Source organism: Prionailurus bengalensis, chromosome C1 (assembly GCF_016509475.1).
Source record: "Prionailurus bengalensis isolate Pbe53 chromosome C1, Fcat_Pben_1.1_paternal_pri, whole genome shotgun sequence".
In the NCBI taxonomy this organism is placed as follows: domain Eukaryota; kingdom Metazoa; phylum Chordata; class Mammalia; order Carnivora; family Felidae; genus Prionailurus; species Prionailurus bengalensis.
Window position 1 is genome coordinate 155,220,823 of NC_057345.1, and position 26,739 is coordinate 155,247,561.

Consider the following 26,739-nt stretch of genomic DNA (forward strand, 5'->3'; position numbering starts at 1 on the left):
GAGAGAAACAGTTGAGACGGTGTGTACATAAATGGCCCTTGAAGCTCTGTGGGTTGATGAACTCTACTAGGATGAATAAAGGAGAGGGGAGAAATGGCCGAGATACTCGTCTCCTTCTCAAAAGGAAATTGCAACATTTCAAAGGATACAAAGAAATTGTTGCCCTTGAGGCCTAAGGAAACCAGAGGATTAGGACCTCATGAAAGAGAAGGGAAGAAAACATGAAAAAGGTAAGAATCTTCCTTGCTGAATACTGCTGAGAAAGCAAATCAAATAAGAACTCAAAATTGCCCTTTTGTTTTTAGTGGCAAAACATGCAGAGTCTGCCATCGTTAGAAAGAAAAGCTAGTCAGCTAAGAATGGTACGGATGCATGAGGGGGAAAAAAGATAAACTGCTTTTTCAAGAAGTTTGGCTGTGAAATCCAGAAAAGTTAAGGCGGTAAGCAGTTAAAAAAGATTTGGGATTACAAGAAAGTCTGCCCTCCCCCAAGACAAGAGAGGCTCAAGCAAGTTTATGTTGATAAGAAGCCCCCACTAGTGTGGGAGATAATGAAGGTAAGAGAAAAGATGAGAGATTTCTGAAGTATTCTGGAAAGGAAGAAGATGTCCAGAGTATGAGTGGGGGGAATTGAAAACATTCCCTGTTGAAACAGGAAGGAAGAAAGGATAAGTCCAAAAACCTCCAGAGTTTATCAACTCAGGGGTGGAAAGTAGAGATATGGCAGTCTATCTTTTCTCTCAGTGAAGTCAGAGATAAGGACATCAGCTTCAGGTGGGGAGGGAAGGAAGAGGGTTGGAGGTCAGAGGGGATTGGAGAATGTTTGAATTGGAGAATGAATGAAATGAAATTGTCTTTGCAGAGGGTAGGAGATGGAGCTAAGTGGAGAAATGCAGGACTGTGTAGAGGACTGTTGAGGTTCAGAATCATGCATTTAGAATGGTGCCGATCTGCCAAAGAGAGTTATTTTCTCTAGTAGAACCTTGCAGGCCAGCAGACACAGAAGGTCTTCTGGCTGTATATACTAATAGCGAATCATCTTCAATTTTATCTTATTTTTTGTTTATTTTTAGCAATTAAGGAAAAATAGGTTTCTTCGAGATGGTGTTTCTTAGTGTTCTCTAGGTTGTAGTGCCCTCACGTGGCTGATCGACATCGTTCACTTAGGACTGTTTGCATGTGGATGCATTTGAACAAGCTGAGAATTAAGCATGCGCCTTATATCACTGTTAGTAAAAGCAAAAAATGAATTCTTGCTTTGACTTAAGGCAGTTGTAGGTGCAAAGAAACTTCCATTATAGATTAATGCAACATTGACTACTCACTGGCACATTTTACTGCACTTAAAATCATGTTACTATTTTGTTATGTGTCAGTAATGTGAAAATGTATAATAAAAATTACAAGTAATTAGGGTTACGAATAGCATTTATTCAATCTCGGGGATTTTTATCACTGTGTTTAAGTTTACATCAGTAAAGGTTGTTGTTTTCCATAATTACAACTGAATCTTTCTTGTGCTTTTTATTATATATGAAAGTCATTTTAATTGATTACTGAATATTTTCGCATAGTTTTTGTTGTTGTTTTTCAGTGTAAAGGAAAGTGAAAGACATTGGCTATGTCTACAAAGGCCAAGTGGGTACAGTGACACAAACCAGATGTTATAAGTAGTGTTCTTTATGATTCAGGAAGTTAGGAAAGTAATTTATTGAGCACATTAAGTGTAGGAGCTTTTGCATATTTTAACTAATCCTCATAGCAATCCTGTGAAATGGTTATTTTTTCTCACTTTTATAGAGAATTGAACCAACTATTAGGTTCAATAAGTCATTTGGCCACAATTACAAACCCAAGAAATGCCATCACTAATACCAAGCACCTTTTCTTACTGTTCAGAATTTTATGAGCACTTATACCCTCCACTCAGAAAGGATCTTATTAAAGGCATTCTGCCAAAATGATCATTTTAATGGAATTATAATGCATTTAATTCATCACTTAAATTCTTTTGTTGAATTTTTGTCGGGATTTACAGACATGCTGAACTTGCAGTTCAGTTGTTGAGTCTGTCATTTAAAAAAAAAAAAACTTAAATTGATAAATTATTTACCGGTGAACCCAAATCTTTATTCTCAATTATTAAAAACACCTAAATGGCCTCAAAATAGTTGATGACTTGGCCTGACATGGCCTAAATATGTGGTTGTTGAATTACAGAAATGGAAAAGATGAACTGAAGAATAAAATAATAAGAGCATAAAAGTTCTAAACTTCATGGTGTAAAAGGCAAGGTGGGGCATAAGAGTGAGATTTCCCATTGATCTTTGTCTTCCTTGACAATACTCTTCTACTTTATTCAATGTGCTCATTATGTGCACCATTCTTACCAACTGTGTATTTATGACCATGAGTAACCCTCCAGACTGGACAAAGAATGTGGAGTAAGTAGAAAATAAAAAATATTTTTCAGTATTGTCAACCCTTGTATTTTAAATTACGATCTTGAGACCCCATCATTTTCTTTAGCAAATCATACTAGCTACTCCTAACCAGACAAGTTTAAACAATGATTCAAAGTTCATTTCAACCACGACTTTCCCATAGGGCAAAGCTTGCAGTGGCTCATTCATTAGCTCAAATTACTGCACTTGTTCAACTGCCAATATTTGCAGCCCTTTATCTTCCTTGTGAGTCTCATACCCTTCTGAATGTCATCAGTGATTACTAATAGCCAATGGTAAAAATTATGCCTAGTTTGTATGTTCTTTTTGTCATGGCTATCACTTTTCTATGTTTTATCAGTATATATGTCACGGCTCTAAATGATGCATATTTTATGAAATGCAGTGCTTCATTAATTTGGGGGTTAATACCTATTTGCTTAAATCAGACTCAAAGCTAGAGTATTTCAGGTACTGTCCTATAGAACCATATTATTTGGGGAAGAAAAGAAGCATATTATTTGGGCCCTCAAATTAGTTCATGTAGCAAATACAATACTTATTTACTTATAGTCAATGAGAATGTCTCTCAGAATGTAATGTTTCTTTTGCCTTAAACTCTACTTAAGCTTCTTACATCATTGGGAGACTAGTATAGACCCATCTGAAAGCTTCTAATTTTTTTTTTTTTTGTTAAGTTTCCTTTAAAACATGTACATGTAAATTACATACTAGATCTTTAATGTGGGCTTGGCTATTTCCTCTCAGGTACACCTTTACAGGAATTTATACTTTTGAATCACTTATAAAAATACTTGCAAGGGGCTTTTGTTTAGAAGATTTCACATTTCTGCGGGATCCATGGAATTGGTTGGATTTCACAGTCATTACTTTTGCGTAAGTATCTTAATACATTTTCCACCCTGGAATAATAAATCACTGATGGGAGCCCATGCTGTATTTCTCCTTGGTGGCTTCCATTGACAGATCAAGCATTTTTCTTAGTTATCATGGGAATTTAGAATATTTTTCTTCTAATCAATTATGCACTTTGGAGAAATTAGGAATCTAGTAGTAAATTATCTAACTTTTGATTCAGTTTGCACTGTAGAGTAATAAAATTTCCGAAGTAACATAGACTATGATTGAAGACAACACCCTTTTTCTCTTAATTGGGAAATCTGATGCCAACACTCATTGAAGTTGAAAAGGTCTTGATGAAAGACCAACATAGACTTAGATTTCCCTAAATTCTGAATAACTCTGATTTAATTCTACAGGTATGTAACAGAATTTGTAAACCTAGGCAATGTTTCAGCTCTTCGAACTTTCAGAGTCTTGAGAGCTTTGAAAACTATTTCTGTAATTCCAGGTAAGAAGAAACTGGTATAAGGTGGTAGGCCCCTTATATCTCCAACTGTTTCTTGTGTTTTGTTATTGTGTTGTGTGTGAACTCCCTATTACAGATATGTGACAGAGTTTGTGGACCTGGGCAATGTCTCAGCGCTGAGAACATTCAGAGTTCTCCGAGCCCTGAAAACAATTTCAGTCATTCCAGGTGAGAGCTAGGTTAAACACCGAGGCTGACTTTAGCTGCATTGGCACTACAATCACAGCTTTTGTGCATAGCCTTTTGTTGTCAGATGTTGCAAATCAATATGTAAAAACGCAAGAATCAGGACATCATATTTTGGATGGATTTGATTCTTTGCTTTTTTACTTCTTGCTTTCTTTAAGACCGTTCTAAATCAGCCTTTGAGTTTAACAAGTTTTTGCATGAGGCATTTGCAGTAACAGGCTACATGGTTTGCATCCCGTAACGTCAAGCTTTCCGCATAGAAGCTAAACTATGAGGCATTCAGACTCATGCAAATTTGACCATGTAGGTCCAAAACTGGTGATTATCTTATCTGCAGATAAATGAAAGAGTGAGAGATAGCATGAGTGCTGCATGGGGCTCAGTTTTCAGATGTCTTCCTTTTTTAACCCATATTCCAGCTTGCAGAATTCACAAATATGTAACCTCATAATCCATTGACTTCATGATTTCTTATTACTCTATTCATATAGATTTTTCTAAAATCAATAAGAGGTTAGGGAGTAAGACATCTGCAAATAAAAGCAAAATATTTACACAAGGTTGGTGTTTAAGCATGAATAATAAAATCATTTCTTTTGCTCTGAGGGGTATTTGGAAATACACTTTTGGTTCATTTCCATTCACGGTTTTCTAATGGACATACAAGTTCTGCTTTCATTCATTTTCACCAGCTAGCAGGCTTTTCATGAAAATCTTATTCAATCACAAACATTAAACTAATGTTGTTGGCATTCTGCATGACATTTTTATTTTCCAGGACAAGCTCATGATGTTTTTGTCGGTAAAGTAGCTATTGAATAGTATATTTAAATTCCTCCCTTTGATTTTATTCATAGGCCTGAAGACCATTGTAGGGGCCCTGATCCAGTCAGTGAAGAAGCTCTCTGATGTAATGATTCTGACCGTGTTCTGTCTGAGCGTGTTTGCACTAATAGGACTACAGCTGTTTATGGGCAACCTGCGGAATAAATGTTTGCAATGGCCCCCAGATAATTCATCCTTTGAAATAAACATCACTTCCTTCTTTAATAACTCATTGGATGGGAATGGTACCACTTTCAATAGGACAGTGAGCATGTTTAACTGGGATGAATACATTGAGGATAAAAGTAAGATATACTTTTAACCATTAAGTTGTTTAGTCCTTTAAATATTAAAAAATACATATAGTAGAAATTGTCTCCATTTTAATGTAAACCAAATGGCTTAACCAATTTAGATAACACATGCAATACAGAAATCAAATGATATTTATGATATGATATGATAATGATATTTTTCTGCTTTTTTCCCCTTACCTATCTTATCAATCAGTATGATCAAAGTTACCACTCGAAAATGTATCTTTTCCTAAACCAGTGTGGAAAGCAATACAATTTTATGTTGCATAAACAAAAAAAAATATTGGCTAGGCATTAATCAGGAGTTTTCAGTCACGTAGTAAATAAACCAGTAGTTTGAACTATTCAGTGTATTGTGCTTAAGTGCATTGTTAAGAAGACTGGGGAAAAATAATCTGGCCCTATTCAGTTGACTCATTATATGTATTGCGTGCATATGATATGCCTGAAAATAGAGAAGTCACTCACCGAGATGAAAATCTAAATTTTTGTACTCATCAGAAATTTAAGCAACCCCAATCCAGCCATTCGCTTATTGATAATAGGAAAGCATAAACTCACACCCAACTTCTGTTATTCCAATTTATCCTTTTGGTGTCAGTCATTGTTTTAGAGTTGTTTATCAGTATAGTTTGATTATATTTAGGGATGGACATCAGAATAAACATACAATATCATATATTTCAATATAATTTCTTATCATTGAAGCCAGCCTCTCTGTCATTTGGATGTCCAAGTCCCTCCCTCTCCATATACAATTAGCTAGCCAATTTCCATTGGTCCTTAGATTATCACTATTCCACTGGGATACTTGTTCTAAGGTATCCTTCATGGTTTTTAGAACCATGTGAAATTTTATCCTTTCCCAAATTATATTCATCTTTTAAGAGTAAATATTCTTATGAAGATTTCTATCACAGAAATTAAGATTCATTGGATAAATAAAAAATTTTAAATATTATTTATGGGGCTTCCTATTTATTAATATTATAATAACAGCACAATAACAATATTTGCACATAAATCTTTTCTCTTTTCTTGATTGTTTCCTTCAGATAAACTTCTATTAATAGAATATTGGGGAAGGGGGAGGGCGGGGAAAGGCAGTGTCATAGGGTATAACCAGATTAAGGCTATGGAGACAGAGTGTCAAATTGCTCTCAGAAGCGATCATACCACTGTAAACTCCTTACACAGTGGTCACCTTACTGAACTCCCCTTAATATTGACTGTGACTGTATTTTAAAACCCTTTGGTAGCAAGAAAAGTGTATCTTCTTGTTCCTTAATTTTAATTGCAGTAGAATTTTTAAACTTTGTTTATTAGTATCATTAGCAAGTTATATATTTCATAAAATGTGAATTACCTGTTGATTTTTTTACTCAGTTCATCAAGTGATAGTATATTTTGGAGAATTCACATGAATTCTTTCATTTATCAAGCACATTAGCATTTTGTCTTCTTTGGCAAATATAGTTTCTTTTTCATCTTATTACTTGTTTTTGATATTTAAGTGATTTTCACTTCTAGCAATATAGTCATCAAATTTGTTTTCAGTTTTCTCTACTTAAGTTTAGAAAATGCTTCTTAGTTCAGAGATCGTAAAACTATTCATTTAGATATTCTGCATGTAAAGCAGCCCCCCATATATTCTACATAAAAAAACACTTACAAAGCTTATATATTAAATTAATGGACTTGTTTTTAAATCTTCAGTCTTTAAAAATCTGGAAATATTTTTTGGTACATATTGTGAGGTGAAGTCTAAAACATTTTACAAAACTATGACCCAGGTTTCCCTGCATAATGTGTTAGGGTATTCCTTCAACATAGGCTTTAAGTAGTCCTAAATACAATAAATTTTTTGTGGGGTACATGTATGTGTTTTAATGTTTCTGTGTTGGTGTGCTTTTGTATAAGAATATGTAAATATGTATGTTTATGTATGTGCATGTTTTATAAGATCATCTTTGCAAATTATTGAGGTTATATATAGGTATTCCCTAAGAATAGAAATTAGATAGGAGCACCTGGGTGGCTCAGTCGGCTGAGGGTCCCACTTTGGCTCAGGTCATGATCTTGCAGTTCATGAGTTCGAGCCCTGCATGGGGCTTGCTCAAGCTTTCAGGGCATAACCCACTTCAGATGTTCTGTTCCCCGCCCCCCCCCCCTGCCTTGTCCCTTCCCTGCTTGCACTCTCTCTCTCAAAAATAAATAAACATTTTAATTTTTTTTAAAAAAGAATAGAAATTAGATATACTTAGAAAATTATATATCTTCAAAGAAACAAGTTTATTCTGTTCCTTTGAAAGACAGTAATCGTGCCAAAATCCAAAACACAATACTTATATAGAGCATCATAGAAAGAAAAAACACCTAAGCCACTTTTCACAGGAAATTAACTTAAAACTGGGAGGAAAAAAAATGTCTGAATCTATTTCGATTCCAGGAAAAAAAGTACTTATAAAGTAAAATTTTACTTGCATGGAAGCACTTCAGAACAACAAGGCATCCCTTTCTCTCCCTTTTTGTGCCAACCAGCCTTAATTTGGCAACTCTTTTTTTTTTTTAACCATCCCAAGCAATTTGAGTTTATATTTGCAATAAATGCTGATATGAGAATATTATGATAGTTATTCATTCCCCCAGCCCCAAATTATTTTTAAACATTTTCTAAACATTTATTTAATTGAAGACTTTGTATTTTGGTATTTGTTTAGTATTCAGTTATTATTGAAATATTTTCATTCAGCCCATATACATATTTATTATTTTATCCATTTCATTATGGTTGAAAAAATTGTAAGGTTTATTACCTAAACACAATGGCTGAAGTGTTTTGAGGGCTTTTTTAATGATTCTTTCAATTCCTCCCTCTTTAAATAGGTCACTTTTATTTTTTGGAAGGGCAAAATGATGCTCTGCTTTGTGGCAACAGCTCGGATGCAGGGTAAGTGATGTTTCATATTGAGTTTCAGTCCACACTGCTCCATCAGCCTCAATAACTCGCCACCTCCCACCCACCCAGCCCTCGCTCACTCCTCATTCAGGGCCCTCCATAAATTCTACTTCACGCTGATTCTCAAAATAGCTGAAATAAGTGTGGATTCTCACCTCCTTCACACACTCATATGCGGCAATTATTTTTCCATACTAGGTCACAGCTAATCTTCCAAATTAGTTAAATGGAAAATTGAAAAAGCAGTACATATGTATTAGAAGATTAAGTTAATGGAATTCATAAGCATGTACTTTTGTAAGTGTGATATTTTTTATATGCTAATGTAGTCTCCATGGCTTCAGATGTAAGATCTCTGAAGATAATGACAGTATCTGAGTCATGGTGAGTGTATGTCGAGCATCTTTTAGCAAAGTGGTTAAGAGCATAGACTGGGAAGTTTGCATGGATTCAAGCCTGACTCCGCCAAATAACATATACCCTCTCTGTGCCTTAGTTTCTTCATGTGATAAATGGTTAGTATAATAGAATTGCTATGAGAATTAAATGGATTAGCGAATAAATAGTTATTATAGCACTCAATATGTGCTTTTGATTATTATGATTGATGTGTGAATATTTGTTATTAAGAAGTATTGCACTTGGGGGGCGCCTGGGTGGCTCAGTCCGTTGAGCGTCTGACTTCGGCCCAGGTCATGATCCCACACTTTGTGGGTTGGAGCCCCTCATGAGGCTGTGTGCTGACAGGCTCAGAGCCTGGAGCCTGCTTTCAGATTCTGTGTCTCTCTCTCTGCCCCTCCCCCACTCTGTCTCTCTATTTCCCCCAAATAAAAAAAACATTTAAAAAAATTAAAAAAAAAGAAGTATTGCCCTTGGAGCTAAAGCCGAGGAAGATTCAGAGAAATAATTACCTTCCCCTATTTCCCAAGAATTTAGAATCACAAAAGAATTCTAATGTTTTTTCAATGGAAGATGATATTGTGGCTATTAATAATTAATACCTGTAGCAAAATTTCCAATGGCTTTACATTTGACTCATATGATAAATATTGTGCTGCCTTTATCTCCAAATCCCAGTGATAAGTAAAACAAACTAATTTTAATTCCTTGTCTGTAATACTAAGTGCTTTACATATGATATCTTATTCAATGCTTATATATTTACAAGGCAATTTCTGGGGCACCTGGGTGGCTCAGTCAGTTAAGCGTCCGACTTCGGCTCAGGTCATGATCTCACGGCTCGTGAGTTCGAGCCCTGAGTCGGGCTCTGTGCTGACAGCTCAGAGCCTGGAGCCTGTTTCCGATTCTGTGTCTCCCTCTCTCTCTCTGACCCTCCCCCGTTCATGCTCTGTCTCTCTCTGTCTCAAAAGTAAATAAATGTTAAAAAAAATTATTTACAAGGCAATTTCGATTATTAGCCCTTTTTTATAAATGAGGTGCCTGAAGATTAGCAAAGTTAGGAAATTTACCCGAGATCATGTAGCCCAGAAGCGTCAGGCACAATATTGAGTCCAGGTTTGGCTTAATCATTAAGGACATAACTATGAAATCTTCAATATGCAGAGTCATTCCCTCCTCTCCATGTGCCCTCATCCATCCTTCCATCACCCCTTTTCCCTACTCACACACACACACACACACACACACACACAGAGTCACTCTGCCTCTAGATATCTTCAGTGAAAATCAATTTTTCCGTAGGCTTATTTTTCTGATCATGTCTGTAAGTCCCAGAAGATATTAATCATGATGTGATTGCTTTTATATGGAGACATGGTAAATATAATGACAATTAGGAATCACAGAGTAATCCACAAAAAGTCTTAATATATTCTGTTATTATGTAAATCAGCCCACATAGTAGTGGGTTAAGTGCTGGAAAAGTTGAGAGAAATCCGTTTTCCCTAGTGTCATATAAAATAGATATTGGCGTCTATAAAAACAGGGATGTCAGCCTGCAGACTTTCAGTCCTGACTTTCTTTTAATCTAATTACAGCCAATGCCCAGAAGGATACATCTGTGTGAAGGCTGGTAGAAACCCCAACTATGGCTATACAAGCTTTGACACCTTTAGTTGGGCTTTCTTGTCCTTATTTCGTCTCATGACTCAAGACTTCTGGGAGAACCTTTACCAACTGGTGAGAACAGATAAAATGATTCTTCTGGGAGGCATGAAATACTGAGATCAAGAGAATTGCTGTAAAAGCTGTAACATCTATATAAAATTTCATAAATATCTCTTACATTTTTGCAGACACTACGTGCTGCTGGGAAAACATACATGATATTTTTTGTGCTGGTCATTTTCTTGGGCTCATTCTACCTGATAAATTTAATCCTGGCTGTGGTGGCCATGGCCTACGAGGAACAGAATCAGGCAACCCTCGAGGAAGCTGAACAGAAAGAAGCTGAATTTCAACAGATGCTCGAACAGTTAAAAAAGCAACAAGAGGAAGCTCAGGTATAGTTAGCAAGCATAGAGCCCTTTTGTGCTTGTTGATCTCAGTCCTCTGACCACACCGGTGAGGACAGTGCCATTTAGTACACAAAATCAGTAGTGGATAAAAGTGACATTTGAAACATGTCATATGTGTTTGGTGTTAAAAGCCTGTTAGGTTTTTAGGAGATTATTATTTTATGTTGATGATTACTGTCAATCTGATGGCATCAACACATAGAGAATTTATAATTGCTTTGTTGACTTTTTTTTTCTCCCTTGTGACTCCTCATTTGCTCAAGCTCACAAAGTACTTAAACCTACATGCTGTCAATCAAAGCATTTCCTTAATGTTTCTGGGGAAGAGGAATTTGTTCTAGTTACTTCTTCATTAGTGTCACTAGAACTGGGAAAGGTCAGAAAACCAGAGTCAAGCTGAGAAGATTATTTCCTAGCATCTGAAAAAACAAAGACCTATTTAATATTTATTTTTTATTTGAAGGGTGCTTAATGCAAGTTTATGGATTGCATAAGAAAAATGCTGGTGTATAAATACAGTAAATCACTACATGCTTTGCCTCCTATCCTGTAAAAATGATTTAATTTGGACTTGATAAGACTTCAGAATAAGGCAAGAATTGCTCCAAATTATATTTCCTTGACCTAATGGCATTAGCTAATCCAATTGCCTATTTTTGGATTTTCTTGGATCTTAACTATAGTTACGTTTTAATACTGAGTCTCCTAAATATTTAATAAAGGTCAGATAGATAAAATATACTGGGGTAACAGCAGCAACATAGAATACCATATCTTTCCAAAAACTGTGCTGTTATAATTTAGAAATTCATTCAGAGGCCATGATCTGGGATTCCCTTACATATGATCTGTAACGTGTTTTTGTTGTACATTTCTTAGTGAAATACTCAAGTGAGAGAGGGGGGAGATTTTATTAAAATAAAAATATTTGGTTGAACTAAATTCACTAATTTAGAAGGGTGCCAAAAGTGACTGTCAAGTGGAAGTGTGATGGATCAGGTTGAAATAGGAAACCTTTAATTCTTGAATTCTTTCCTTCTTAAACTAGTGGTTAAGTCATAGAAAACTGTTATGATAGTTGAACGTCTTGCTCATATTATTGAATAATTAGAGAGCATATGGAGAGGCCAGAGCTTGAAAGTTTCCATCAAAGTCACATGTATCATCTTCCACGTGTCTATTGACTTTAATTCTTTAATTGGTCTACTGACAATGCATTGTTTTCCAACATATGGACCAGAATGGAGAATTGTTTTTCAAGATCGTATTCATGATACTAAAAGTAAGTTAAGCAGTAAACATGGATAGAGTTTTGCAAGGTTTGTGTGCAACTACCATTTACCACATGCCCTTCCAGGCAGCAGCTGCGGCAGCATCTGCTGAATCAAGAGAGTTCAGTGGTGCCGGCGGGATAGGCGTTTTCTCAGAGAGTTCTTCAGTAGCATCAAAGTTGAGCTCCAAGAGTGAAAAAGAGCTGAAAAACAGAAGGAAGAAAAAGAAGCAGAAAGAACAGTCTGGAGAAGAAGACAAAGAAGACGGAGTCCGCAAATCGGAATCCGAAGACAGCATAAGAAGAAAAGGTTTCCGTTTTTCCTTAGAAGGAAGCAGGCTGACATATGAAAAGAGGTTTTCTTCTCCACACCAGGTAAAGATATTATTAGCTTACACAAATTGCGTTTTCGTAGCAAGCCATGTTTTAAAGATACGCCAGCATTTGGTAGAAATAAAACCGTCTTACCCCTGGATGGCACAGTGCTTTCAGAATTGTAATGATCATCAAGTGTTTTGATTATCACCTCAGAGACTTTGTGAGTTTTGTGACTTTTGGAATCCCAAGAAAGCAGTTTTAGAGCGTAGATCCCCACTGAGCTTGGGAAGGTTCGTGGTTTTGAGGTTTTGTTGAAAACTCAAACATCTCGGGGCAAGTTTCCACATGAGAAATTCTCAGCAGATGGTTCCCATCCGTTTTTAGCTATGCTGCTGTGCCTGGACCCAGTGACTATGGGCTTTCTGAGTGGCAGGTTCCTAGAAGTGAACTGTGTATTCTTTCAGACCATCTGTGTGGTTGTTCCCATTCACATACAAACCTCATTGGAAGAATCATTCTTCAGACCCTCATTTCAAGGGGAACTGAAGCAAAATTTTTCTATAAGTGTAGCCAAAATTGTTAGGTGGAAATGCACTGAGGAATATTTATGACACTAAATAAATAGTGGTGTTGAGTGGCACTTGATTATGTGTCTCATGTTTAATGTGGGATTCGCCCTGAAAGAATACCTTGATTCTACAGTGCAGTAAATGTTCACTGGATGCCTGTGGCTTATGTACTAACACAAGCTGTGGAAACTTTGAAATTTAGGATCCTTAAATTTTGAAATTACCAAGAGAATTACCAGGAATACGGGTTCTCAGAAGACAATTTCACCAGTGGTGAAACCTTAGTATCTGTACAGTAACAAAGAGAATTAGAACAACACTGATAGATAGGGGCGCCTGGGTGGCTTAGTCGGTCGAGCACCGGACTTCGGCTCAGGTCATGATCTCACAGTTCGTGGGTTTGAGCCCCACGTCAGGCTCTGTGCTGACAGCTCAGAGCCTGGAGCCTGCTTCGGGTTCTGTGTTTCCCTCTATCTCTCTGCCCCTCCTCAGCTCTCTCTCTCAAAAATAAATAAACATTAAAAATTTTTTTAAAAAGAACAACAATGATAGACCAAGTGCATTGCAGCTTTCAATATAAATTTGTTTAAATCTGTCACTGCAGCCCTGAGCAGGTACCATAATCATCACCCCAAACTACAGATGTGAAAAGAAAGAGAAGGCTGTATTCTTTGTCAAGTGCTTGTTTTATTCTTGGCATTCTTTTTACATTATCATAATTAATACTAACAGCTCTGCGTCATATTACTTTCACTATTTATCAGGCCCTGTGAAATTAAATAACTGCCCAATGTCATATAGTTATTAAGGGTTCAGGTGGTATTCAAATTTGATATGACACTGAACCACCTGAACTTTCCACTTTATCACCCCAACCTGAAAGAGTATTTAAGAAAACTGATAAGGCAACTTACCATTTGATTTCACTAAAAAACTAATATATAGGATTTTAGTTGTTCTTCATACATTTTATAGTATAGAGTCTCACAAAAACTTATATTTAATAGGTGTAAAATTTTTATAGGTCAACTTGATTCATTCCAGTCCAAATAACATTATGACATGGGATAGATTAAAGGATTAGTGGGGTTTAGTTCATATTTAAAATAGAATTTGGGGGGCTCCTGGGTGGCGCAGTCGGTTAAGCGTCCGACTTCAGCCAGGTCACGATCTCACGGTCCGTGAGTTCGAGCCCCGCGTCGGGCTCTGGGCTGATGGCTCAGAGCCTGGAGCCTGTTTCCGATTCTGTGTCTCCCTCTCTCTCTGCCCCTCCCCCGTTCATGCTCTGTCTCTCCCTGTCCCAAAAATAAATAAACGTTGAAAAAAAAAATTTTAAATAAATAAATAAATAAATAAATAAATAAATAAATAAAACGTTGAATAAAATAGAATTTGGTTTTAATATCTGCATTTTATACTCATTCTCGTTCATGTTGTGATAATCATTATGATTTAATTAGTGGAGACATTAATCTTAATAAATGTGAATTCCTTAAAAATAAGATTCCCTTTTTACAGCATCTTCATTTTGGAAAGAAAGGAAAGGAAGAAGGTAGAAAGGGAGGAAGGAAGAGAGGAAGGAAGAGAGAAAGGAAGGAAGGGAGAGAAGGAGGAAAGGACGGAGAGAGGGAAGGGGTTTCAAAATAAAATAAATTTTACTAGAGGTAAAATTGCCCAAATTTGAAAGAGCAAATCACCAGGTGCCACAGAGAGTCTCTTTAATTTGCTTTATTTCAAATCCAGTAGAACTAATTCTAGGTGAAATCATGAAGCCTGAAAAGGTTAAGTTTTGACCTGCTTATTTCTATAAATTTTGCTCATGGATTTCCCCAGTACTGTCTTCTTTGTAACTATTTCCTAGCTAGCTGGGCATGATAAGTGATCACTGACTTATACAACACGCACCATCTGGCTCACACTGATACTTGTTTCTTAAATGGTATCCGTATTTTTAAAAAGTGAAAGACTTTCCTTTTATCTGATAAGTAGTCAAACAAATAGCTAAGAAGATGGAGAGGCAGAGAGAAAGAGGAAGAGGGAGAGAAAGAGAAAGGGAGGAAGAGGGGAGAGAGACAGGGAGAATCCTGAATTTATACTAATCCCACTCTCCAAATCCCTAGAAGTAATACTGAAAATATCAAGCGAGGTAGAGGTTCTTAACCTGGGTACAGTGATGAAAGGTCCATTTTTAGATTTTTTGAAAGACCCCAAAGTATTAAAACTATTGTTTTGTGGTAACATGATGGAAAGGCAATCGTGTTGGTAACCATTTATACTTTCATATTAATATATATATTATATACATATATAGTATATATAATGTAGGCTTTTATTGCAAGATTATAATTTTTCAGTATAGTAGGTGGATTGTATGAAATATTTCTTAGGCTTCGGTTTGATTTTTTAGTATGGGAGAGGGGAGAGAAAGAAATCAAGAGAACAGTCTCTAATCAAGTCCCAAGACAATCTGGACATTTTATTTTGAAACCTTTACAAGATATAGTCGGCCTTCTTAAGTTTTGCTTTTTAGAGATTCATTTGTTATGGCAGATTTTTCTTATTGGCCATCCTTTATTTGCAGTGCAGCATTTGATTGTTATGGATTCATGTAATTAATGAAAGCAGTAAAAGTTGATGCTAGCGGATGGGGCACAATCGTTTTTCATACAGCCATCTCATGTAAACTGTGCTCTTGTATGGCATAATTCACCTTTGAACTTGGAGAAACTTTGTGTGCAATTTTATAACCTATCTCCCTCCAATCCTTCTATTGGCTCTGAATGGAGTACTCATAGCTAAAATATAAACTCTTAGTAAGAGTGATACATATAATTTCTACCTTCTTATTGCCAAGCATTTCTTATCTTTTGAGCTGACGATAACCAGTATGTCACAGATCCTGTAATTCTTATGTTTTTATAGCTAAATCAAAATATCTTGTGAAAAGAGCAAAAGGAGATGAAAGAAATTGGGTAGTCCAAGAGAAATTTTAAAAATAATTACTTGTATGGAAAACAATAAAGGAAAGAAGGAATGTAACTAATGAAGTTGGAACTCAGATGAAAACATTTGGGAACAGGAAAAGTAGAAATGACTTCTGTTGGAGGAGCAGATCAGTCTCTTTAAATGTGCTTCTTTGTGAGGGCACCTGGGTGTCTTAGTCAGTTGAGCATCTGACTTCGGCTCAGGTCGTGATCTCATGGTTTGTGAGTTTGAGCCCCGCATTGGGCTGTGCGCTCACAGCTCGGGGCCTGGAGCCTGCTTTGGATTCTGTGTCTCCCCCCTCTCTCTGTCCTTCCCTAGCTTGTGTGTGGGCTCTCTCTCTCTCCCTCTCAAAAGTAAAGAAACAGGGGCGCCTGGGTGGCGCAGTCGGTTAAGCGTCCGACTTCAGCCAGGTCACGATCTCGCGGTCCGCGAGTTCGAGCCCCGCGTCAGGCTCTGGGCTGATGGCTCAGAGCCTGGAGCCTGTTTCCGATTCTGTGTCTCCCTCTCTCTCTCTGCCCCTCCCCCATTCATGCTCTGTCTCTCTCTGTCCCAAAAATAAATAAACGTTGAAAAAAAAAATTTAAAAAGTAAAGAAACATTAAAAAATAAGTAAATGTGCTTCTTTGTGTAAATGAATAGAATCCCATAACATAAGAGAGTGTTTAAAGTTTATAAATGTTTTGTAGATGTTTATTGACGTTACTGAGAAACATTATTCTTCAGCTAAAAAGAAAATCAAAAGCAGACTTGTTGGTCAGGGAATATGAACTGTGTATAGGTACAAAATAATTTTAGTTAGCTTTAAATCCTTTGGAGAGAAAAAGATCAAACTAATAATATTGAAATGATGAAATCAGTATTCTTTTTATTAATAATCATAGTACTCTAACTCAAGTCAGCCTAAATAAAAAGAGACCTGATTAAATCAGATAAATAATATCTGTGAGTAGCTTTGGGCATAGCTGGATTCGAAGGCTCAAAACACGTTATGGCCAAGCATTTCTCCATATTTCAGCCCAGGTTTCTCCAACACAGTGGCAAGATTCCCACTGCAAGTTCAAACTTCTAGTCAATATTCATTCTTAGCACCCCCAATTGAAAATGCACCTCTTTTCCCAACAATTGTAAAAGAAAGAAGTGGCTGTCAATGGACCAAGCAGGGTCCCCTGCCCATCTTTACACGATTCTCTATGGAATACCCTCATTGGCTAGGCCTGGGTCATGGTCTTGCCTCAACATTATTGTCAAGGATAATCAGGATACTGTTGACAGAAGAAGGAGAAGTGGATATCCGATGAGCAAAAGTGTTTACCACAGTAAAGTTATAAACATAGACTAGTAATAAACAGGAAGTGATTAATTGTGTTCAAGGCTGCTATGCTTAAGAATCAAGGTAAACTGCATGGTGGCAGTGACAGTGTAGCCATTTAGAAACCTGGGTAATGACTGTGACCAAATACTTAGTGAAAAGCAGGTTTTTGTGAATATGGTACTCTTCAGATTTCTTGAGAGACAGAAGAGTGAAAATCAGGGAATGAATCATAAAGTTCTCAGCTTGATTTGTTTAATTTATTCATGAAGACTTTATAAAATATGCAAAGGGAAGGGGGAAAGCTGCTCCTTGTACTATAATTAAACAGACTTACCAGCAAGCTTGATTTTATTTTCCTCTGTGGTAAGGTCTGCATCAGGGTGTGGTCGCTAGTGAGCTCTTGGTGTATTTTTGGCTTCAAAGGATCTAAATGTAGGTGTATATGCAATTGCTTTCCATTGGCTTGTTAAGTGAGGCTGGCTTCTAGAATAAGGGCTAGCAAAAAAATCTGTTCTAGTGCCAGTAATGGGACAAAACAATGTTGAGGGGTATTTGTGACTGTCTTAAGGCATGTGTAAAATAGAAGAAAATGGCGGAAAATTAAAAAAATGAAGGAAGGGAGAAAAAGGGAAAGCAAATCAAAAAGAGGTGGGCCTAGCAGAGAGTGCCAGAACACCACCAGCAGTGAGCACAGGGTCCCATGGTTCCACTCATCCAATGACTTGGCCTTAAGCAAGTCAACAAATCTGAAACAAGTTAAGTCTCACGTATTTCTGAATGACCGCTCTTAACTCCTTTCATCTGTGTTTCGTTTGCTCTCTTGTTATTCCTAGTCTTTATTGAGCATCCGTGGCTCCCTTTTCTCTCCAAGACGCAACAGTAGGGCGAGCCTTTTCAGTTTCAGAGGTCGAGCAAAGGATATTGGCTCTGAGAATGACTTTGCCGATGATGAGCACAGCACCTTTGAAGACAATGACAGCCGGAGAGACTCTCTGTTTGTGCCACACCGACACGGAGAGCGGCGTCACAGCAACGTCAGCCAGGCCAGCCGCGCCTCCCGGGTACTCCCCATTCTGCCGGTGAACGGGAAGATGCACAGCGCCGTGGATTGCAACGGAGTGGTGTCCCTGGTGGGGGGGCCTTCTGCTCTCACGTCTCCAGCTGGACAACTCCTTCCAGAGGTGAGGCCAGTGAAAACTGCAGCCACTGGGAAGGGACCTGTGTGGTGTAGGCGGGAGGATTGTTTGATTTCCACATGCAAGAATTTTGTAAGGTCAGTTGTTAGGGTTGGTTCAGTCCAGCTGTGAACTTCTTTTGTCAGATTGTTCTATTTAGAGTTTTCTACAAGTTAATTAAAAATACAGGTTGGGTCTCATAAAATCTAAATAGAAGTATTCATCATAAAACGGGAAGAAGAAAAAGATATACTCAGAGGCCCAGGAGTGTGAAACTTGCCAAAAAGCACAGCAATAACTTGTCAAACATAATGTTTAATTAATATAATAGAACATTAATATGATAGAATGAAATGCAAGAGATTATATACTCAGCTTAAGGATCTTGTTACTACTGTTCCATCAAAAGGAGAATTTGATACTTCACTTGAAGTAGATACTATCATTAAAGACATCTAAATCCTGCCCTGCAACATTCTTCTTCTTTGCAGGTCAGAGTACTGTAACATGTTTAGCACCCACTCAAACGACCCCAGCCATTGTACCTTTGTGTGGCAAAGAAGTCACTCAAAGTACCTGGTAGAGTCATGTATTGTCATTTTTAGAACAGATTTCGATTTTCTATATTACTATCATGATTTCTTTATGTAAACAAAGAGACTGTAAGTCAAGAATATAAAAAAGAGTTTTGACTGAAGTACATATTAGGATAAGGATATAATAAGGATATATTATTGACATTTTCATTTGTAAAACGTAAGGTGCTTTTAAGCTTTAGTATTTAGTCGCTGACATAAAAGTATTCAAGCCATGTCATTTGGTTGTATTTTATAGTTTGCCAAATCATATTAAAATCTTCTTTGTACGCCTTTTTTAATACAATCGCATTTATTATAGTTGGACAAGCTCTTTAAGCCACAATAAAATCATACAGAGTCAGCTTTTAGTCACCTAGTAGAGGAACTTCTTAACTTGGGTTACAGAAATAGCCATTGATCACTTTTTTTCCCATGGCCTCTGCCCCCACTTTCTCCCAAAGAAATGTCCAAGCTTCCTGGATTCAGATAAAATCGTGAAAAAGTAGAACTCTGCAGTGAAGGAACCAGGAAGAATGGAGAAAGAATATCAACGTCTCTTAAAAAATAAGTGTAGCTGTGTACCAGACACTGTCCAGGGCACTTTACATGTATTAGTTCATTAAGTCCTCACCACAACCCTTTATCATAGTTACTAATATTATCCCCATTTTACAGAGGAGGAAACTGAGGCCTGTGCATGGTGGAACTAAGATTTGACCCCAGGTATGCTGGCTACTAAACCTACATTCTATCCATTCTTCAGTATTGCCTTCCTTTGATTTTTTTTTTAAACTTTCTTAAATGGACAATAAGAAATTGCTAAGGAGGTAAACATTTTCATTTTAACCCAGTGTTTCTCAAAATATACTACTTCACACTCAGACTACCTGCATCAGAATTCCCTGGAATGCTTCTTAAAAATGGAGATACCTCACTTCCCTCTCCCCCAACCCCTGGCAACCACCATTCTGCTCTGCTTCTGTGAGTTTGATGGTCAAAGGGTACAAAATTTTCATTAAGCAGGATAAATAAGTTCTGGATATTTGTGGAGCATTGTGCCTATAAGCTAATGATACTGTATTGTATACTTAAAATTTTGCTAAGCTGATAGATCTTGTGTTAAGTGTTCTCACAAATAATAACAGCAACAACAACAATAATAAAGGGTGTGGGAGGAGATTTTGGAAGATGTTGAAGTTGTTTGTGGCCTTGATAGTGATGATAATTCATGAGTGTATACTCATTGAATTGCATACATTAAATACATACAGCTTTTTACATGTCAGTCATTCCTCAATAAAGTGATTTAAGGGGGAAAAAAAATGGAGATTCCTGGGCCGATTGAGACTTACTCAGACTAAAAGACTGAAGAGAACCAAGTCAGGGAAAGTCCTTCCTTGACAAGCATCCCACATGATTCTTACACATAATAAAGTATGAGCATCACTGATCTTGATAAATGTTAATTGAACAAACAAAAACAAATCCACAACTTCTTTGCATAAATACAAAGAGAATCTCAGGAAATAGCATTTTCAGTAATTACTATAAAACTCCTGCCCTATCAGAGAGGGTAGGATAAATCTCTGAAGGCAATTTGGAACCCATTTGAAGCAGAGCTTAGCGAGGTCCTTTTATTTCCCCCTCTGTCCTGTCCATTCTTCAATCCTGTGGTCAGGTGCTGAGAGGCAGGGCACTACCCTGTGGTGCAGCTGGAGCTGAAGGTGTAGATGAAGGAGTAGGTTTTCAGAGACTGCAGAGGGGGAAATGAGAATAGAAAATAAACAGCTGAAAGCACCTGGGTGGCCAGTCGGTTGAGCATCTGACTTCGGCTCAGGTCGTGATCTTGGGGTCTGTGGGTTCGAGCCCCACATGGGGGTCTGTGCTGACAGCTCAGAGCCTGGAGCCTGCTTCAGATTCTGTGTCTCCCTCTCTCTCTGCCCCTCCCCTGCTCACCCTCTTTCCTCTCTCTCTCACTCAAAAATAAATAAACATTTAAAAATTAAAAAGAAAAAGAAAAGAAACAGCTGAAGGCAAATGACCCCCTCCAAAGCACACAGTATCCTCTATACATAAATTCAATGGAAGCAATTTAACTTAAGAATTTCCTCAGTAATATCATTAGAGGTTCAGAAATCTATCATTAAAGATTAGACAGATCTAGGATTGTACATATAGTTCTCTATAGAGCAAAACAGACTAGATGAACTGTAAGTGACCTTTTTTTTTTTTTTCTCAAGACGTTGTTTTGACCGTCCTCTGACTGGCCTCTGACCAGGCCAAATATTTTAATTTTTGGGAGATAACCTTTTGATTTAAAGAGCTTTAGTTTCATCAGAGAAGGGTTATTTTTTCTCATTAATTTTATTTCTCTTCTATGAAAAATTACTTTTAGAGTGACCTGTATAGATGTTTATCGCCATTAATGGCAATCATATCAGTTAAGTGGAAACTTTGCTTTTGAATATGTCTACATTAGAGGTATGCAGATTAATAACATAATATTACTCATCCCACAGTAAAGTCAAAGTAGATGAACAGGACTCATATTGCTTTTTCAGAAATAGGGAGAATCCTCAGAGAACTAAAAATGACTTATTTGTTATTGGCCCTCAGATCTGCATTTGAAAAGTATGAGTTTTGCCCTTTCTTCCTGTGATAATTAATTTCATTGTTTGATCTCCTAAAGTAGGAATAAATTTCCACCCATGTTGAAATAATCTTGGTGAGTTTATTTTGGAATAGAAAATCATCAAATCATTTTATCATGGTTAAAAATCAAAGTTCCACTGGGGCGCCTGGGTGGCGCAGTCGGTTAAGCGTCTGACTTCAGCCAGGTCACGATCTCGCGGTCCGTGAGTTCGAGCCCCGCGTCGGGCTCTGGGCTGATGGCTCAGAGCCTGGAGCCTGTTTCCGATTCTGTGTCTCCCTCTCTCTCTGCCCCTCCCCCGTTCATGCTCTGTCTCTCTCTGTCCCAAAAATAAATAAACGTTGAAAAAAAAAAATCAAAGTTCCTAAAATTGGTGTTATTGCCTTAAATTAGAGTTTCAGTGCCAAGGATATGGGTTGTTTTGTGGATTTTTTTGGAGTTGTTTTGTAAATGTAAGACAGTTGCAGATTTGTTCTAATATTTTACGTTTATTGTTAAGGATGTTAGGAAATGCTACCTGTTGATAATGAACAAAAACATTTTACAAGTGGAATTCACATTTTAGGGGAACTGTTACTGATGAGTATTAGGGAAACCTTAAAACTTCTTTCCATACATTAAACCACATGAATATGTGTCTATAAAGGTCTAATAATTCAACCTGAGGGTAAATCAAGGAACAATGAGCTTGAATCTGAAGTCCTAGGTAAGATTGATTGGAATGCTAAAAGTCATCTATATGATGGTAGGCATGATCCCTCCAGTCAAAAGCTCCAAGGGGGAGGAATTAAAGTCCAGCTTGATTGCAAACCCAGGCATCCCTGAAGGGTGAGAATCTGATGGGCTTTCAAACACTTCCCAAGAATGATGATTCCAGCAATGTCTTAATGAGCTATTCTCATCTGGTGGACATTTAGTTAAGCAGCACCTATTATAGGAACGCTTTGGGTTTTGCTACCCTTAAGAGTAATAGTTATTTTATCTGAAATTTTATTTTCAGGGCACAACTACTGAAACAGAACTAAGAAAGAGACGATCCAGTTCTTACCATGTTTCCATGGACTTGCTGGAAGATCCTACAGCAAGGCAAAGAGCAATGAGTCTAGCTAGTATTTTGACCAACACTATGGAAGGTACGTCAAAAGCCTTACAGCAGAGCTACTTGGTGGTGCTTTGGTAATGATAAAAACAAAATACTTCCATAAACTCCAAGAAAATTCTTCCTGACCTTACACCATACCAGCATTATAGCTCTTACCAGATAAAAGTAAAATCCACATACAACACATAGATTGTACTATCTCGAATAGATTTTTACATTTAGTCTCCAGGAAGCTAATGCAAATTCAAGATATACTTGGAATACTGCTTTTGTAGATTAAATTCTAAACTGTTGAAGCTTGTTGTGTGCATGACAATGAAAAGAGTAACGTTATAAATATTTATTTTCATGATGATGCTAACCCATTTGAATTGTATTAACTGCTTAAGACACAAGTTATAAAGTCCTTGTATTTAACCAGAAATATAAATTAAAAATGTGGATTAGGATTCTATATTAACCTCTTTGAAGCATTTTTTTAAAGAATTTTTAGAACTACTCTTGCCTCTCTCTGACCAGAGTATTACAATATATCATCTCTTTATTTAGCTGCAGATTATATTTCTGAGTGGTTAACATATTGTTTAGACGTCTGGACCTTATAATGCCAAAATAAAGACTTTGGGGACAGCTTGATCTGTGATCAATTCTTGGCTCTGCTACATGTTAAATGTGTTAATTTATGACTCTAAACCACAGTTTTTCCATCAGTAAAATGCAGATAATGAAGTTTAGGCATAAGATTGTTGTAAGAATTGAGACATCATATATAAAGCACCTATGTATCTGAATTTAGAAGGCAGTTAATAAATATTATCATTATTGTTTTATTTTCATTGTTTTTGTTAATTCACATTTGTGTCTTTCCATGCTGTAAGTGAATTTAAATATGAACTATCAACTTCAACTACTTGGAAAATACTTTCATATAAAATATATTCTATCCTCCTCCCTTACCCCCTTCTCCCTTCTCTCCCTATCTCTGTTATAACTCCCTCTTTCTGCCCTCTCCCAAGCTGTATGTGTGTGTGTGTGTATGTGTGTGTAGACTTGTCAAAGGAAAAAAAAAGAGAGATGGTGAATGAGAGATGAGGCATAGGCACATGGCTTTCTTATTGTTAGTTATAGTTTCTCTTGTATTGGATGGATTCTTGGAATAATTCTTTTCTAGTCTGAATGCAAAGATCCTTTGATACTAATACCAGTACCAAAGCCTAAAAGTCACAGCCAGGAAAAACCCACAGTGTAGATGGCTGAATATATCACAGCCATGTCAATATTACAAGACCCAATTTCTATAATATCCTACTGCAGTATCAGAAATCTTTTCACTGATTTCTATGGAATATTAAACTCAGTACGTTCTTCTCCAACCTCGCCTGCGTTAGCTTGCACTCCCTCTTCTCCCCCAGCTGCCAGTAGCTTGCTCCTCCCTGTCCCTCCAGGTAAATCTTTTGAAGATTCTCTGGTCTTCTGCTCCTTGCCATAGCAAAACCACTGAGAGGAAGCTGCCAGTGGTTCTGCTACCGATGTCAGCAGCATGTCTGCTCCCTAAAGCAAGAAGTAGAGAAGGAGACAGGGTAAGTCTAAATCAACAGTCCTACTTTGCACTTCTGATACCATTAAGTTTGAGCTAACATAAGAAATTACTTGAAAAACATCAATCCACCACAAGATTGGACTTGTCCACTAACTAAGATATGGAGTTCAAAATGAGTGCACCCAAATGGCTCTCCATTGAAATGTATCTCAATGGAGTTGCCTAGGATGTCCTAGAAATATGTATAATTCAGGAAGCAGGAGACTGAGTGTTTGGTTTAATATCTGCAGAGCTTTGTGACTTTATACTTTTGTGAGGGACAATGGTAACATTTCATTCTGTTTTTCGTTGGCTATATGGAATGTGGCATTGATCTATGTTGGTTGTTAGCAATACTTCACATACACATGCATACTAGAGCTGTCTTTAATATGGTCCTTCCTATTTTTGTTCCTGCTAACAGTAGAAAGGTTTCTTAAGTTGACATAATTTGCTTATTTGGGGATCTTCCTTCAAAGCTAATCATGGTTTAATTTACCCTCCTTTTTTTTTTTTTTTTTTTTTTTTTTTTTTTTTTTGGAACCAGGCTTGTTGATCCAGCTGGCTGGCATCTTTTGTTTTTCTTCTTTTGAACTACAGTCAAGTCTCCATTGTCCATGGTAATGAATAGCCTCCTATTTAATGAAATTGTTTGCTTTTCAAGTTTTAAATGCAAAAACCGCATAGAAATGTTTCCTGGTCACATCCATGGGAAGGATAGTGAGAGGGAAAGTTACAAACACCTGAGGAATTGAGGAGAGCCAACAAAACATCTAAACTGGGATGTAAATGAATCCCACTGCGGATAATCCACACAGGAATAATGGAGAAATGGCTGTCGTTCTTTCATGACTGCTTTGTTTTGTTTTAAAATGTAAGATTATTTTTCTCTGTCTCTGTCTCCCTCTCTCCTGTCATTCTCTCTCCCTCTCTCTCTCTCTGGCATGAATAATTGAATGATTTTATTTTAGAACTAAAACAACTTTGCTCCACTTTTTCCTGGTGTCAAGATGAGCAACACTGGATGAATTTTCCCTTTTGAACTTTTCTCTGGTATATTTTTTTTCTACACAATTCCTGTTTGCTTCTTTTTATCTACTGAATGACAAGTGGCATTTTAAAAAATAACTTATTCTGACTACATAGACCAAGAGTCATTATTTCATTTCTCTTTTGTTATTTACTGTAAATGACATCTTTTTGTCTTCAGTATAAGCATGATGTTATGTAGGAGTCTTAAAAACATCTATGCAATAACTGGTGATTAATCATTATATTTTGCCTTTGATGTATACCTCAACTCTTCTTTATTATTTACACAATTACATATTAAGAGAAATAGAATAAACTGTGCACTTGAAGAATTTTAATACCTAAAGAGATCACTGAAGAATCTATCTCCAATAGACTTCTGTTAAAAATAATTAGGAAATTAATCTCCTAGAGGGAAGTGGTAAACTTACAGCATTAGCTAATAATGAATGTTTATCAGCAAAACAAAAAAATCATTAGCTGTGGTCATGTTTACCAATTCCATATGCTGTTTTCTCTCCCACAAAGTTTAGCTTCTAGTAAATTATACCAGGTTTGGAGGGATATTACAGTTGCTACTATAGTAATACTAAGGTAACTGATCAGAGTCAAATATGTCATGAATTAAAAAAGAATCTTTCCCTCTACTTTAGTGTTAAGAAATGGTGGTCTCATATTTAGCAGAGCAGGTAATCAGGTGTGAAGCAATAACACGGGCAGAAAACAAGTTCTCCAGTCTCTTCCCACTCAAGAGTTTATTAAAAGAACATCTTACCCAAGAAGATGGTAATCTCCCACTTCCTAATTCTCCAAAATTCTTTGCCGGTATTTACCAAGTTTCAGTATTTTGAATATCACCTTAAAGAGCTGTGCAATCTCTCTTCTCTCTCCTATTTTTTAGTTGAAATGCTTCTTGAAACCATTGTACCTTTTTCTTAAATAATGTATTTTGATATGAAATTTTATAGGCTTGATACGATAATTACACATTTTAATACATTAAAATAAATTCACACCATGAAAATTTATGAGTTCTACATATGTTCCACCGAAAATCCTCTTGTATTTTACCAGTAGCACATAAGTCCCAGTTGAAACATTGATTTGTGCTAACAGTGAGTATCCCAGTTCCTTAAGGTACATATTTTCTCTTCTTTTGTGCCCTCTAGTTAAATAATGAAATATAGAGAAAAACAATCTTGATGAGTTCAGTATGCAAGTCTGTATTTACAAGGCTTATCTGGAAACTTTTTAACTAAGACTGGTGACACTGACAAAAATATCTCATTTTGCCTCAAAACACATACCTAATCCAAGAAACTGAGATTCAGTATGATAACTGATAAAGATTTTAAGACATCTCCTGAGAGGGATTCTTTGATAACATATATGCATCTGGCTCTATCTGGAGCATGGATGAGCTTAACCCAAGTCCTACCCATTAGTTTTGGATATCCTTGAAGATAATTTTCAGACAGTTTAATATTGCAGATAGAATCTTAGAAATTCTGTTTAGCCAAAATAGATTTGGAAAGTTCACTAGCCTTTTTGTGGCCATGTTTTCTACAG

General features: G+C 36.8%; 1 protein-coding gene across 4 annotated transcripts in view; it reads left to right on the top strand.

Annotated features, from left to right (window-relative positions):
• The window catches only part of LOC122481402 (sodium channel protein type 2 subunit alpha), a 139,305-nt gene that overhangs the window by 63,110 nt on the left and 49,456 nt on the right, over positions 1-26,739 (top strand). For 3 of the 4 annotated variants that reach the window (XM_043576931.1, XM_043576934.1, XM_043576933.1), the window contains exons 4-13: positions 2,354-2,443; positions 3,212-3,340; positions 3,910-4,001; positions 4,880-5,152; positions 8,051-8,114; positions 10,121-10,262; positions 10,379-10,585; positions 11,958-12,245; positions 17,888-18,235; positions 22,458-22,590. In XM_043576931.1, the coding sequence (XP_043432866.1) occupies positions 2,354-2,443; positions 3,212-3,340; positions 3,910-4,001; positions 4,880-5,152; positions 8,051-8,114; positions 10,121-10,262; positions 10,379-10,585; positions 11,958-12,245; positions 17,888-18,235; positions 22,458-22,590 (1,766 nt within the window). Of the gene's footprint in view, positions 1-2,353; positions 2,444-3,211; positions 3,341-3,723; positions 3,816-3,909; positions 4,002-4,879; positions 5,153-8,050; positions 8,115-10,120; positions 10,263-10,378; positions 10,586-11,957; positions 12,246-17,887; positions 18,236-22,457; positions 22,591-26,739 lie in introns of all 4 variants that reach the window. The other variant, XM_043576932.1, reaches the window with a different exon arrangement.